The sequence below is a fragment of the Pan troglodytes genome, chromosome 20 (genome assembly GCF_028858775.2).
Source record: "Pan troglodytes isolate AG18354 chromosome 20, NHGRI_mPanTro3-v2.0_pri, whole genome shotgun sequence".
NCBI classification, from domain to species: domain Eukaryota; kingdom Metazoa; phylum Chordata; class Mammalia; order Primates; family Hominidae; genus Pan; species Pan troglodytes.
Window position 1 is genome coordinate 57716620 of NC_072418.2, and position 14525 is coordinate 57731144.

General features: G+C 48.1%; 1 protein-coding gene across 2 annotated transcripts; it reads left to right on the forward strand.

Moving 5' to 3' along the window:
• The first annotated feature begins 1598 nt into the window (after nt 1-1598).
• On the forward strand, nt 1599-12988 carry NCR1 (natural cytotoxicity triggering receptor 1). Of its 2 annotated transcripts, none has more exons than XM_016933988.4 (7): nt 1599-4058; nt 4136-4171; nt 4360-4644; nt 5924-6202; nt 6693-6740; nt 8853-8900; nt 9352-12988. In XM_016933988.4, the coding sequence occupies exons 1-7, from the start codon at nt 4025-4027 to the stop codon at nt 9531-9533; spliced, it is 912 nt and encodes a 303-aa protein (XP_016789477.2). In that variant the 5' UTR covers nt 1599-4024; the 3' UTR covers nt 9534-12988. The 2 variants fall into 2 exon arrangements, with proteins under 2 accessions (XP_016789477.2, NP_001164063.1); NM_001170592.1 differs by having other exon boundaries at nt 4014-4058; nt 8850-8900; nt 9352-9618.
• Nucleotides 12989-14525: the final 1537 nt, after the last annotated feature.

Genomic DNA, 14525 nt, shown 5'->3' on the forward strand with positions numbered 1-14525 from the left:
TTTTTTTTTTTTTTATAGACAGGGTAACACTCTGTCACCCAGGCTAGAGCGCAGTGGCACGATCATGGCTCACTGCAGCTTCTACCTCCCTGGGCTCAGATGACCCTCTCACCTCAGTCTCCCAAGTAGCTGGGACTATAGGCACACAGCACCACACCTGGCTAATTTTTGCATTTCTTTTTCCCCAGGCTCATCTCAAGCAATCCACCCACCTCGGCCTCCCAAAGTGCTAGGATTACAGGTGTGAGCCACTGCACCTGGCCAGAAATTATTTATACTATTTTTGCCAGTTTTTTTGTAAGTCTGGAATTATGTCAAAATTAAAAGCTCAAAATAATAAAAGACAATATTCTTATATCTATTTGGTGAAGGTAACTATGTTATGGCTGAGAGGGTGGCTGAGGTCTGAGGATCCAGCCTACATAAGTCTCCTCCATAGAGGGCATCCAAGCGTTCCATAGGGGGAAGGATAAAGAAAACACCCAGAGTTATGACAGTTGTGTAAGGGGAAACACCAGCACCGAGTGCTGAATCTTCAGTAAATAAGAAGCAGGTGGGCTGGGTGTGGTGGCTCAAGCCTGTAATCCCAGCACTTTGGGAGGCTAAGGTGGGCTGATCACTTGAGGTCAAGAGTTCGAGACTAGCCTGGCCAACGTGGGGAAACCCTGTCTCTACTAAAAATACAAAAATTAGTCGAGTGTGGTGGCACACGCCTGTAATCCCAGCTACTCGGAAGGCTAGAACAGGAGAACTGCTTGAACCCAGGAGGTGGAGGTTGCAGTGAGCTGAGATTACACCACTGCACCCCAGCTTGAGGGACAGAGTGAGATTCCGTCTTAAAGAGAGAAAAAAAAGAATTAGCACATTTGTTTGCCTCAAGAAGATACAACTAGTCTTGTACAGTAGTCACATGTATCCACCAGGATATATTTCAAGGCCCCAGTGGATGCTGAAAACTGCATAGTACCTTACATGTGTGTATATATATATATGTGTATATACATATATACATATATGTATATGTGTATATACGTATATGTGTATATATGTATACATGCATGCATACATGCATGTATATATACATGTGTGTGTGCGCATACATGTATGTATATATGCATGTATGTATATATGCATACATGTATGTGTATATACATATATGTATGTATGCGCGCATACATGTATATGTACATATATGTATGCATGCACACGTGTGTGTACATATATGTATTTATACACGCATGCGTATATATACATGTATGTATACACGCATACATGTGTGCATATATACATGTATGTATATATGCACGCATGCATGTATATATACGTATGTATATATGCACGCATGCATGTATATGTATATATACGTACATGTATATGCGCACATATACATGTATGTGTATATATACATATATGTGTATATATACATGTACGGTACTATGCAGTATATATATGCGGTATATATACGCATATATGTATATATGTATACATATATGTATAAATGTATATATGTATAAATGTATAAATGTATATATGTGTATATATATAAAAGGTATATATGTATATATGTGTGTATATATAAAATGCATGAATTTCTTTTTTCTTACTGTAGATCTTAACTTCTGCATAGAATTTTTTTTTATTAAGTGGAGAGTTAGTAACTTACTTAAAAGAAATGTTTCTTGGCCGGGTGTGGTGGCTCACACCTGTAATCCCAGCACTTTGGGAGGCCGAGGCAGGAAGATTCACTTGAGGTAAGGAGTTAGAGACCATCCTGGCCAACATGGTAAAAGCTGGTCTCTACTAAAAGTACAAAAATGAGCTGGGCGTGGTGTTAGGTGTCTGTAGTCCCAGCTACTCAGGTGGCTGAGGCAGGAGAATTGCTTGAACCCACAAGGCAGAGGTTGCAGTGAGCTGAGATCACACCACTGCACCACAGCCTGGGCAACAGAGCAAGACTCTGTCTCAAAAAAAAAAAAAAAAAGAAAAAAAAGAAAAAGAAAAGAAATGTTTCTTTTCTTATTAAGTTCTTTAAATGAAAAGCTTTTCTTTTCACTTTTATTTTATTGAAACATTATAACACTATCTTTGAAGAAGATAGTGTTATCATTCCATTCTGATGAAACCAATTAACTTATCCAAGCATATGCATGCTGTACACAGAGAAGCCAACGTCAAAACCCCTATTTTTATCTTCTTAGATTCAGCAGATACATGTGCAGGTTTTTTATGAGTATATTGCATGATGCTGAGGCTTACATTAATGATCTAGTCACCAAATAGGTAGATTTTCAAGCCTTGCTCCCCTCCTTACCCAATGTTTAGCGCTCTCACTTATAAGTGAGAACATGTGGTATTTGGTTTTCTTTTCTTTTCTTTTTTTTTTTTTTTGAGATGGAGTTTCACTCTTGTTGCCCAGGCTGGAGTACAATGGCACCATCTCGGCTCACTGCAACCTTCACCTCCCAGGTTGAAGCAATTCTCCTGCCTCAGCCTCCCGAGTAGTTGGGACTACAGGCATGTGCCACCATGCCCGGCTAATTTTGTATTTTTAGTAGAGACAGGGTTTCTGCATGTTGGTCAGGTTGGTCTCGAACTCCTGACCTAAGGTGATCCACCTGCCTCAGCCTCCCAAAGTGCTGGGATGACAGGCGTGAGCCACCGCGTCTGGCCAGTATTTGGTTTTCTGTTTCTGTGTTAACTCGCTTAGGATAATGGCCTCTAGCTGCATCCATGTTGCTGCAAAGGACATAATCTTGTGATTTTTCAAGGCTGTATAGCGTTCTGTGGTGTATACATATCACATTGTCTTTATCCAGTCCACCTCTGATGGGACCTGGGTGGATTCCATGTCTTCACTATTGTGAATCCTGCTGCAATGAACATACAAGTGCATGTGTCTTTTTGGTAGAATGATTTATTTTCCTTTGGATATATACCCAGTGATGGGATTGCTGGGCTGAATGGTAACTCTGTTTGTAGTTCTCTGAAATATCTCCAAACCAAACTGCTTTCCACAGTGGCTGAACTAATTTACACTCCCACCAACAGTGTATAAGTGTCCCCTTTGCTCCACAATCTCACCAGCATCTGTTAATTTCTGGCTTTTCAGTAATAGCCATTCTGACTGGTGTGAGATGGTATTGTTGCGGGATAATTTAGGAATCAGAGAGACCGAGGGGTTGAGGAGGATTTCTTCTTATTATTATTATTTAGGTGCACCGGCCCCAGTCGGATTAACATCCAAAAAGACTGAGGCTCGAACAGAGAGTCCGGTTACCTTTTAAGCATTTTGTGGGGTGGGGGGAGATCTGTGCAGGGGGAAGCATATTACAGAAGCGAGAAACAAAGACAGTTATTCAATTGAGACATGCATCACATTATTCCTTACTTTTCAAGAAAAATATGTTTTACGACTTGAGGTTATCCTGTCTGGTGACCTTGCAGCTGCACGGCAAGAGAAACAGGGTCTTCACAATGCCTGGGAAAGGGAGAGATAAGGCTCACTAGCCACAGACAGAAAAACAGGCAGTGCATGTTTAAAGGACTCTACCTCTTTCTCTTCCTCCGGGGGAACTGGGTTTTCTTACATACAACTGAGTTTTTGTTTACACATTCTGTAATTTCTTTTAATTCCTGTTCCAGTTTCTCACTGTGAAACTCCCTATGTTTTTATACGATTCTCAGGGGGTTTCCTCTGGGCATGATTGGGCACAACTTCCCACAGTCAGCTCTGGGTACGACATCCACATTGCAGAATTGAGAAGTTGACCCAGAAATGCATTTTGGGCTGAGCAGACAATTGTCAGAGTTGCTGGCTAGACCACAGATGTGTCAGAGGGGCCGTGGCCTTTCTGTAAGCTCATGGTCAGAGGCGGAGGGGAGTTGTGAACGTTCTGATGAAAGCAGTCAACGTGAAAGCGCTCTGGTGATGGGCGCTGGTGCTCACCCACCACTTCCTGTGTATGTCCCTGGCCCGCTGGGCTCAGTCCCCACTGCTCAGCACTAGGCCGGCAGAATCTGAGCGATGTCTTCCACACTCCCTGCCCTGCTCTGCGTCGGTGAGTTCTGGCGTGGAAGGGGAATGGGATCAGGGTGTGCCTGGGAGGCAACAGGTCTCATTACTCCCGTCTTCCAGGGCTGTGTCTGAGCCAGAGGATCAGCGCCCAGCAGCGTGAGTCCTTCCTTCAAAGCCCAGGGTCACCCTTCCTGGTTCAGGCCAAGCTCCTTCCACCCAAGCACGGCTGGGGAGAGGGGACAGGGTGCTGGCTTCCCAGGAGAGCTTGGGGCCAGCAGCTGGGGGGAGCCTAAGGTTGGGGGGAGGGGGCTCCGCTGGAACTCCAGCCTCTGATTCCCTTCCAGAGACTCTCCCAAAACCGTTCATCTGGGCCGAGCCCCATTTCATGGTTCCAAAGGAAAAGCAAGCGACCATCTGTTGCCAGGGAAATTATGGGGCTGTTGAATACCAGCTGCACTTTGAAGGAAGCCTTTTTGCCGTGGACAGACCAAAAGCCCCTGAGCGGATTAACAAAGTCAAATTCTACATCCCGGACATGAACTCCCGCATGGCAGGGCAATACAGCTGCATCTATCGGGTTGGGGAGCTCTGGTCAGAGCCCAGCAACTTGCTGGATCTGGTGGTAACAGGTAACTGTCCGGTTCTCTAACTGGAGAGTGATCTCAGTCTGCATCCGGGATGCAGCAGCATCTGAACTCTTCCAAGCCCCACTCAGACACTGTTTGTCTCGGTAGGAGGCTGGAAGGAGGGGTGATCCCCATCACAATCCTTGCCTACAAGGGGTTGTCTGCAGACCGTGTCTCTACATCCTAGGAGCAGATGTGTCCTCGGTCAGTTTCTCCAAGACACAGATTCTGAGATAGATATTTGTGTGCAGGGGTATGACTGAGGAATGTCCTCAAAAACAATGCCTGTGGGCCAGGCGCAGTGGCTTACACTTTGCTTCCCTCACCCATCACAGGTGGTGGGGTTTTTTTTTTTTATCTGTTTTGAGACGGAGTTTCGCTCTTGTCACCCAGGCTGGAGTGCAGCGGTGCAATCTCCAGTCACTGCAACCTCCACCTCCTGGGTTCAAGTGATTCTCCAGCCTCAGCTTCCCAAGTAGCTGGGATTACAGGCACCCACCACTACGCCAGATTTTGTATTTTTAGTAGAGATGGGGTTTCACCATGTTGGCCAGGGTGGTCTCGAACTCCTGACCTCAGATGATCCGCCTGCCTCACCCTCCCAAAGTGCTGGGATTACAGGTGTGAGCCATCGCGCCTAGCCAGGTGGTGTTTTTCTAAAAAAAAAAATTTAGGTTTTTTTTTTCTGGGACAGTCTCGCTGCAGTGCAGTGGTGCAATCTCAGCTCACTGCAACCTCACTGCCTCCCAGGTTCAAGCAATTCTCCTGCCTCAGCCTCCCAAGTAGTTGGGATTACAGGCATGGGCCACCACACCCGGCTAATTTTTGCATTTTTAGTAGAGACGGGGTTTCACCATGTTGACCAGTCTGGTCTCAAACTCCTGACCCAGGAGGTCGAGGCTTCAGTAAGCCAAGATAGTGCCACGGCGCTCCAGCCTGGGGAACAGAGCAAGACCCTGTATCATTTTTTAAAATGGTTTTAGATGGTAAATCTTCTATTGTGTGTATTTGACCAAAATAATAATTTAAAAAAAAAAAAAAAAAAAAAGCTGGCTGCCAGGCATGGTGGCAGGCCCCTGTAGTCCCAGCTACTTGGAAGGGTGAGGCAGGAGAAATGCTTGAATCCGGGAGGCGGAGGTTGCAGTGAGCCGAGATCGTGTCACTGCACTCCAGCCTGGGCGACAGAGAGAGACTCCATCTCTAAAAAAAAGAAAAGAAAAAAAAAAATAGCTGGCTGCTCATCACTGAGTTTCTGGTGTGGTGGCCCCACCTTCTCTCATAGAAATGTATGACACACCCACCCTCTCGGTTCATCCTGGACCCGAAGTGATCTCGGGAGAGAAGGTGACCTTCTACTGCCGTCTAGACACTGCAACAAGCATGTTCTTACTGCTCAAGGAGGGAAGATCCAGCCACGTACAGCGCGGATATGGGAAGGTCCAGGCGGAGTTCCCCCTGGGCCCTGTGACCACAGCCCACAGAGGGACATACCGATGTTTTGGCTCCTATAACAACCATGCCTGGTCTTTCCCCAGTGAGCCAGTGAAGCTCCTGGTCACAGGTGAGGAAATGCTCAATTCCCCACACCCTTCGCCGCCATGTCCTACCTGGAGCCCTGAGGGATCCCCAGAGAGTGATGGGGAGGGTGTCCAAGGGTCATCCACTTCCTGGGTGCCTGGTTGGTCATGTGAGGAAGAACACCAGAAGCAGGAAGGAGGAGGGAGCAGAGAAAGGAATGGTAAGGCGGGTGGATCACAAGGTCAGGAGTTCGAGACCAGCCTGGCCAAGACGGTGAAACCCCGTCTCTACTAAAAATACAAAAATTAGCCAGACGCAGTGGCGGACACCTGTAGTCCCAGCTACTCAGGAGGCTGAGGCAGGAGAATCGCTTGAACCCGGGAGGCGGGGGTTGTAGTGAACCGAGATCATACCACCGCACTGCAACCTGGGCGACAGAGCAAGACTCCATCTCAAAAAAAAAAAAAAAAAAGAATGGCAAGACCGGAGGAAACCCAAAACCCTTACTTTTTTTTCTTTATCTCCTTTTCCAGGCGACATTGAGAACACCAGCCTTGCACCTGAAGACCCCACCTTTCCTGGTGAGTAACTGGTCCTTCTAAGCTCAGACGAGCGATCAGAGCCTCCCAGTGACACTAAAAACGTGGCATTCATTCAAAATATTCATCGAGGCCAGGCGTGGTGGCTCACGCCTGTAATCCCAGCACTTTGGGAGGCCGAGATGGTGCATCACTTGAGGTCAGGAGTTTGAGACCAGCCTGGCCAACATGGCGAAACCCTGTCTCTACTAAAAATACAAAACTTAGGCTGGGCATCATGACTCACACCTGTAATCCCAACACTTCGGGAGGCCAAGGTGGTTGGATCACAAGGTCAGGAATTCGAGACCAGCCTGACCAACATGGTGAAACCCCATCTCTACTAAAAATACAAAAATTAGCCGGGCCTGGTGGTGCTCGCCTGTAATCCCAGCTACTCAGGAGGCTGAGGCAGGAGAATTGTTGAACCTGGGATGCGGAGGTTGCAGTGAGCTGAGATCGCGCCACTGCATTCCACTCCACTGCACGACACAGCGAGACTCCATCTCACAGAAAAACAAAAACAAAACTATTATATATATATATATTCATCAAGTGCATAGTATACACAGTGAACTACACTGTAACAGTCAGCCAGGCAAATATCTTGACGGTGCAGCACTTAGATTCTAGCAGGAGGAGACACACCATCGGTCAACGTCAGGATAGCACATAGGAGGGAATGATGCTATGGAAGGAAAAGACAAAGTAGAACAGACTTACAGTGATTGAAATGGCAGCTAGCAATATTAAATAGGTTTGTCCAGATGGACCTCACAGAGAAGAAGGCATCTGAGCAAATGCGTTCAGACTGGAGTTAATCATGTGGCTGTCAGGAGAAAGGAGGCTCTGGACAGAATGAAATGGCATCTGCCTGTGCCCTGGGGCAGGAAGATAACTGGGGTAATACAATAATAACTATGAGGCCAGGAGGGTTGAAAATTATGTTTGGAAGATGACGGTGGGATGGGGCTGGGGCGCACGGTTAGGATGCTGAAAAAAAACAGTGAGGCAGGGCATGGTGGCTCACGCCTGTAATCCCAGCACTTTGGGAAGCCGAGGCGGGTGGATCATGAGGTCAGGAGATCAAGACCATCCTGGCTAACACAGTGAAACCCTGTCTCTACTAAAAAAAAAATACAAAAATTATCCGGGCGTGGTGGTGGGCGCCTGTAGTCCCAGCTACTCAGGAGGCTGAGGCAGGAGAATGGCGTGAACCCGGGAGACGGAGCTTGCAGTGAGCTGAGATCGCGCCACTGCACTCCAGCCTGGGCGACAGAGTGAGACTCCGTCTCAAAAAAAAAAAAAAGAAAAAGAAAAAAAAATAGTGAGACTTTGGATTTCACTATGTGTGAGGAGAAAGAGGTAATGATGACTTAATGAGGAAAATGAGGCTTAAATAGAAGACCGGCTGGGCCGGGTGGCTCCCGCATGTAATCCCAGCACTTTGGAAGGCAGGGGCGGCTGGATCACTTGAGGTCAGGAGTTCAAGACCAGCCTGGCCAACACAGTGAAACCCCATCTCTACTAAAAATACAAACATTAGTTGGGTGTGGTGGCGCATGCCAGTAATTACAGCTACTGGGGGCTGAAGCAAGAGGATTGCTTGAACTCGGGAGGCGGAGGTTGCAGTGAGCTGAGATCACACCACTGTACTCCAGCCTCGGAGGCCTGTAATCCCAGCCCTTTGGGAGGCCGAAGCAGGCAGGTCATCTGAGGTTGGGAGTTCAAGACCAGCCTGGCCAACATGGCAAAACCCCGTTTCTACTAAAAATATGAAAAAAATTACCTGGGTATGTGGTGTGTGCCTGTAGTCCCAGCTACTCCAGAGGCTGGAACACAGTGAGACTCTATCTCAAAAAAAAAAAAACAAAAATAGAAGACATGACTGGTGCAAAGACACATGCTCACGAGTGCTAGACTGGAATTCCTCGCCAGCTTTGTCCATCTGTGGACCCTTCCACTTTACCCGCTGGATGAAGCTCCTGGGACCTGCAGGGTGGGGTGGGACCTTGCAAAGCTGCAGAACGTCATGGGGTAGACCCAAGGGAAGGAGTGCTGGGGCGGAGGAGGTCAAAACCATCCTCTTTTCTTCACTTCCCTTATTATCAGCAGACCCTTGGGACACCTACCTTTTAACCACAGAGACGGGACTCCAGAAAGGTAAGTAGACAGCTGGGGCCATAGGCTCTGAAGGAAGGGGCTGGGCATAGAGTAGACCTAGGAAGGAAATCTAAATGGGAACAAGAGGGTGTCCTTGGCCAGGCGCAGTAGCTCACACCTGTAATCTCAGCCCTTTGGGAGGCCAAGGCGGGCAGATCATCTGAGGTCGGGAGTTCGAGACCAGTCTGGCCGACATGGCGAAATCCCATCTCTACTAAAAATACAAAAAAATTAGCCAGGCATGGTGGCGTGTGCCTGTAGTCCCAGCTACTTGGGAGGCTGAGACAGGAGAATAGCCTGAACCCAGGAAGTGGAGGTTGCAGTGAGCCGAGATCGTACCATTGCACTCCAGCCTGGGCGACAAGACTGAGGCTCTGGCTCAAAAAAAAAAAAAAAAAAAGAGGGTGTCCTTACATCCCTGTCAGCGATCACCCTGTTCTCCTGCCTACAGACCATGCCCTCTGGGATCACACTGCCCAGAATCTCCTTCGGATGGGCCTGGCCTTTCTAGTCCTGGTGGCTCTAGTGTGGTTCCTGGTTGAAGACTGGCTCAGCAGGAAGAGGACTAGAGAGCGAGCCAGCAGAGCTTCCACTTGGGAAGGCAGGAGAAGGCTGAACACAAAGACTCTTTGAAGAATGACCGTGAGACACAGTGGCCGTGGGTGGATCTGAAAGCTGGTGTTGAGCCTGGGCCGCGTGAGCTCTGTGTTGGACCCACGGAGGAGGGAGTCACTGCAGGGAACGAGGGACACTGGCATTCCATTTGTCAGAGCATCCCGGACGATGCAGAGGGTGGGAGAACTACATGCTAAATTTCTTTTTTTTTTTTGAGACAGAGTTTTCTCTTGTTGCCCAGGCTGGAGTGCAATGGCGCGATCTTGGCTCACTGCAACCTCTACCTCTCCATCCCTCGGGTTCAAGTGATTCTCCTGCCTCAGCCTCCTGAGTAGCTGGAATTACAGGCATGCGCCACCACCCCAGCTAATTTTGTATTTTTAGTGGAGACGGGGTTTCTCCCTGCTGGCTGGTCTCGAACTCCTGACCTCAAGTGATCTCCCCGCCTTGGCCTCCCAAAGGGCTGGGATTACAGGCATAAGCCGCTGCGCCCAGCCACTGAATTTCTTCTGTAGACAAATCCTATGGTCTCTTCTAGGCTCTAACTATTTTTGTGCCACTTACTGCAAACCATACTTTTAACCACTCTGGTCTTTTCTGAAAAGATCTCTCCTTCTTTAACAGGAGGGCCATGGAAATATTTTTTTCCTACTTTGGTCTTTTTTTCTTTCCTTTCTCTGCAGGAAGCCATTCAAAATAGTTAATAACCAATATAGAATAGGTCTGTATCAAATGGTTCAGGAGGCATTGTGGCAACAACCAGTTGTAGAGAAGCAGCTTTATAAGTGAATCCTGCCAGGCACGGTGGCTCACACCTGTAATCCCAACACTTTGGGAGGCTGAGGCGGGCGGATCACCTGAGGTCAGGAGTTCGAGACCAGCCTGGCCAACATGATGAAACCCCATCTCTACTAAAAATACAAAAATTCGGCCAGGCACGGTGGCTCATGCCTGTAATCCCAGCACTTTGGGAGGCCAAGGTGGGAGGATCACCTGAGGTCAGGAGTTCGAGAGCAGCCTGGTCAACATGGTGAAACCACATCTCTACTAAAAATACAAAAATTAGCCAGGTATGGTGGCGTGTGCTTGTAATCCCAGCTACTCAGGAGGCTGAGGCAGGAGAATAGCTTGAACCCGGGAGGCGGAGGCTGCAGGGAGCCAAGATCGCACCACTGCACTCCAGCCTATGTGACAGAGCAAGATTCTGTCTCAAAAAAGAAAAGAAAAAAAATAAATGAGTCCTGGCTGCATCCCAACCATACCCCAATTCCTTCTAACCACAGAATTATTCCATCTTCTCTTCCTTTTTTTTTTTTTTTCTTTTTTTTTTTTTTTTTGTTTATTTTGTTGGGACAGAATTTCACTTTTTTTTTTTTTAATGTAAGTTTTAGGGTACATGTGCACAACGTGCAGGTTAGTTACATATGTATACATGTGCCATGTTGGTGTGCTGCACCCACTAACTCGTCATTTAACATTAGGTATATCTCCTAATGCTATCCCTCCCCCCGAGTTTCACTTTTGTCACCCAGGCTGGAATGCAGTGGTGCAATCTTGGCTCACTGCCACCTCCACCTCCAGGGTTCAAATGATTCTCCTGCCTCAGCCTCCTGAATAGCTGGGATTATAGGCATGCACCACCACGCCCGGCTAATTTTTGTATTTTTAGTAGAAATGGGGTTTCACAATGTTGGCCAGACTGGTCTTGAACTCCTGACCTCAGGTGATCCACCAGCCTCGGCCTCCCAAAGTGCTGGAATTACAGGTGTGAGTCACCGTACCCGGCCACCATCTTTGCTTCTTTATCCACACCTTGCCTTGTTCTTCAGGGCTCTGCAGAGATATCATTTCCTCCAAGAGTTTCCACAACTCCGACTTCACAAAGGTAGCACTTTTTTTTTTTTTTTTTTTTTTTGAGACAGTCTCACTCTGTAGCCCAAGCTGGCGTGCAGTGGCACAATCTCAGCTCACTGCAACCTTCGCCTCTGGGGCTCAAGCGATTCTCCTTCCTCAGCCTCCCAAGTAGCTGGGACTAGAGGCACGTGCCACCACACCCGGTTAATTTTTTTTGCATCTTTAGTAGAGATAGGGTTTCGTCGTGTTGCCCTGGGTGGTCTCAAACTCCTGAGTTCTGGTGATCCCCCCGCCTTGGCCTCTCAGAGTGCTAGGATTACAGGCGTGAGCCACTGCGCCCAGCCAAGACAACACTTTCCTCATCCCAAAGCACCTGTTAATTCCCTGTAACAGCACTTGAACCCTGATTCGGCATGCATGTCCATTTTCCTGCCTCTACCGTGAACTCGTGTGAATTGATCTATGTCAGATTTAGTGGCTGCATTCACAGCTCCCGCAACTATAATGGGGTTCTCGGGAAATATATATCAAATTAGTGAATGTATATACGGGGCTGTGGCACAGCCTGCAACTTGAGACTTCTCACTAGGGGTCTTGAAATGCTGTCTGGACACCACCATCGCTTTCCTCCCTGAGAACTACTTATCAACCCATTTATATACTCATCGCATGGGTCCTCACGCCCTCCCATTATTCTGGTGCCTCATGCCAGTCAAATTTATTCTCTAAATCTGATTTTTCCATTAAATAGCAGCCTGGCCAACACGGTAAAACCCCATCTCTACTAAAAAATACAAAATATTAGCCAGGCGCAGTGGCTTGCACCCGTAATCTCAGCTACTCGGGAGGCTGAGGCAGGAGAATCGCTTGAACCCGGGAGGCAGAGGTTGTGGTAAGCCGAGATTGCACCACTGCACTCCAGCCTGGTAACAGAGCGAGACTCCCTCTCAAAATAAATAAACTGCTGACTTGCGTATTTTTTCTTTACCCCAACTCATTCCTTACATGTAGGCACCTGTAATCCCAGCTACTCAGAAGGCTGAGGCAGGAGAATCGCTTGAACCTGGGAGGCGGAGGTTGCGGTGAGCCAAGATCGTGCCACTGCACTCCAGCCTGGGCGACAGAGCGAGACTCCATCTCAAAAAAAAAAAAAAAAACCACATAGGCTCAGTCTTTTCAGTATCTGCTTTACTGGTTCAGTAAAAGCCAGGAAACACAACTTTGTGGTAATCTGAATGTTATTGAACTGTATTTTGTTCACTTTATTGTAAATACTGGTGAACAGTGAATAAATGGTTGTATATTCCTAATAAGAAAAAAAAAAAAAAAGACCCAAAGTACAGCGAGCTGATGCCGATCTCATTTCACAGAGGTCCGCCTGCTCTCCCCTCTCCAAGAGTGTAATCCTATGCTTAATAAACTTATGCCGCTTTGCTATATGTGAGTATCACACCCAATTCTTTGTTCGAAACACCAAGGGCCTGGAACTTCACAGCTTCAGCTGGTAACAGGGGGAGCAGGGGTAAAGACATTTAAAAGCTGCTTGTGTTAACCATAATCGCCATCCCGTATATCAGACCCCCAGAACCAACTCATCTTATAACTGAATACTTGTGCTTTTTTTTTTTTTTTTTTTTTGAGACGAAGTCCTGCTCTGTCACCCAGGCTGGAGTGCAGTGGCGCGATCTTGACTCACTGCAACCTCCGCCTCCCGGGTTCAAGCGATTCTCCTGCCTCAGCCTCCCGAGTAGCTGGGACTACAAGTGCGTGCCGCCACGCCCGGCTAATTTTTGTATTTTTAGTAGAGACGGGGTTTCTCCATGTTGGTCTCAAATTCCCGATCTCAGGTGATCCACCCGCCTTGGCCTCCCAAAGTGCTGGGATTACAGACGTGAGCCACCACACCCAGCTACCTTTTGACCAACATCTTCCTCTCCTACCACCCCCAGCCCCCTGGTAACCTCCACCTACTTTCACTTCTAGGAGATCAACTGTTCTATTTTTTTTTTTTTTTTTTTTTTTTGAGTCTCGCTCTGCACACCTAGGCTGGAGTGCAGTGCTGCAATCTCGGATCACTGCAACCTCCGCTTCCCGGGTTCAAGCGATTCTCCTGCCTCAGCCTCCAGAGTAGCTGGGATTACTGAGCCACCGCGCCCAGCCAGAAGACCCACGCTCCCTAAGACATAACCCACACTGGCGGCCTTTGTTCTGACTTCTCACCTGTGCTCCCCACCCGCTAGAAACTGGCTTCTCTCCCCACACTTCCTCTGAAGCTGTCTGTGTGACCAACACTAATGAGCTTCCTTCCTGGAACACGCAGTGACCCTGCTCAGCCCTTCTCATTATTGCTCCCCCACAGTTGTATTTGACACGTTGACCACTTCCTCCTCGAAGGACTCACTTCTCTGGCTTTCTCGGACACTTCTTGCTACTCGTTTTCTGACGGTTACAGTACCAACAGGTTTTACAGGCGCCTCCACCACCAGAGCCAATCCCAGCTACTCGGGAGGCTGAGGCAGGAGAATCGTTCAAACCCGGGAGGCAGAGGTTGCAGTGAGTCGAGATTGCGCCACTGCATTCCAGCCTGAGTGACAGACTGTGACTCCTCAAATACAAAAAAACAAAAACAAAAAAACTACAGTCTTGCTCTGTCGCCCAGGATGGAATGCAGTGGTGCCATCTTGGCTCACTGCAACCTCTGCCTGCTGGGGTCTAGCGATTCTCCTGCCTCAGCCCCCCAAGGAGCTGGGACTACAGGCATGTGCCGCCACGCCTGGCTAATTTTTGTATTTTTAGTGGAGACGGGGGTTTTACCATGTTAGCCAGGTTGGTCTTGAACTCCTGACCTCATGTGATCCGCCCACCTTGGCCTCCCAAAGTGCTAGGATTACAGGCCCCCGCACCCAGCCTAGGATCCTGCACCTCTCTAGCCTAGCAGTTCTCTGCTGGGTGATTTTGCTCTCCACTCCAGGGGGCATTTGGTAATGCCCATGGTAATTTTTAATTGTCATGACTTGGGGAGGGGCTCTACTGGCATCTGGTAGGTAGGGTCCAGGGGTGCTGCTCAGCTTCCTACAATGCCCAGGGCAGCCCCAGATGGCAGCAGCACCAAGGCTGAGAAACACTGGCTCATGCAGAAAGCAACCAGCTTACCCC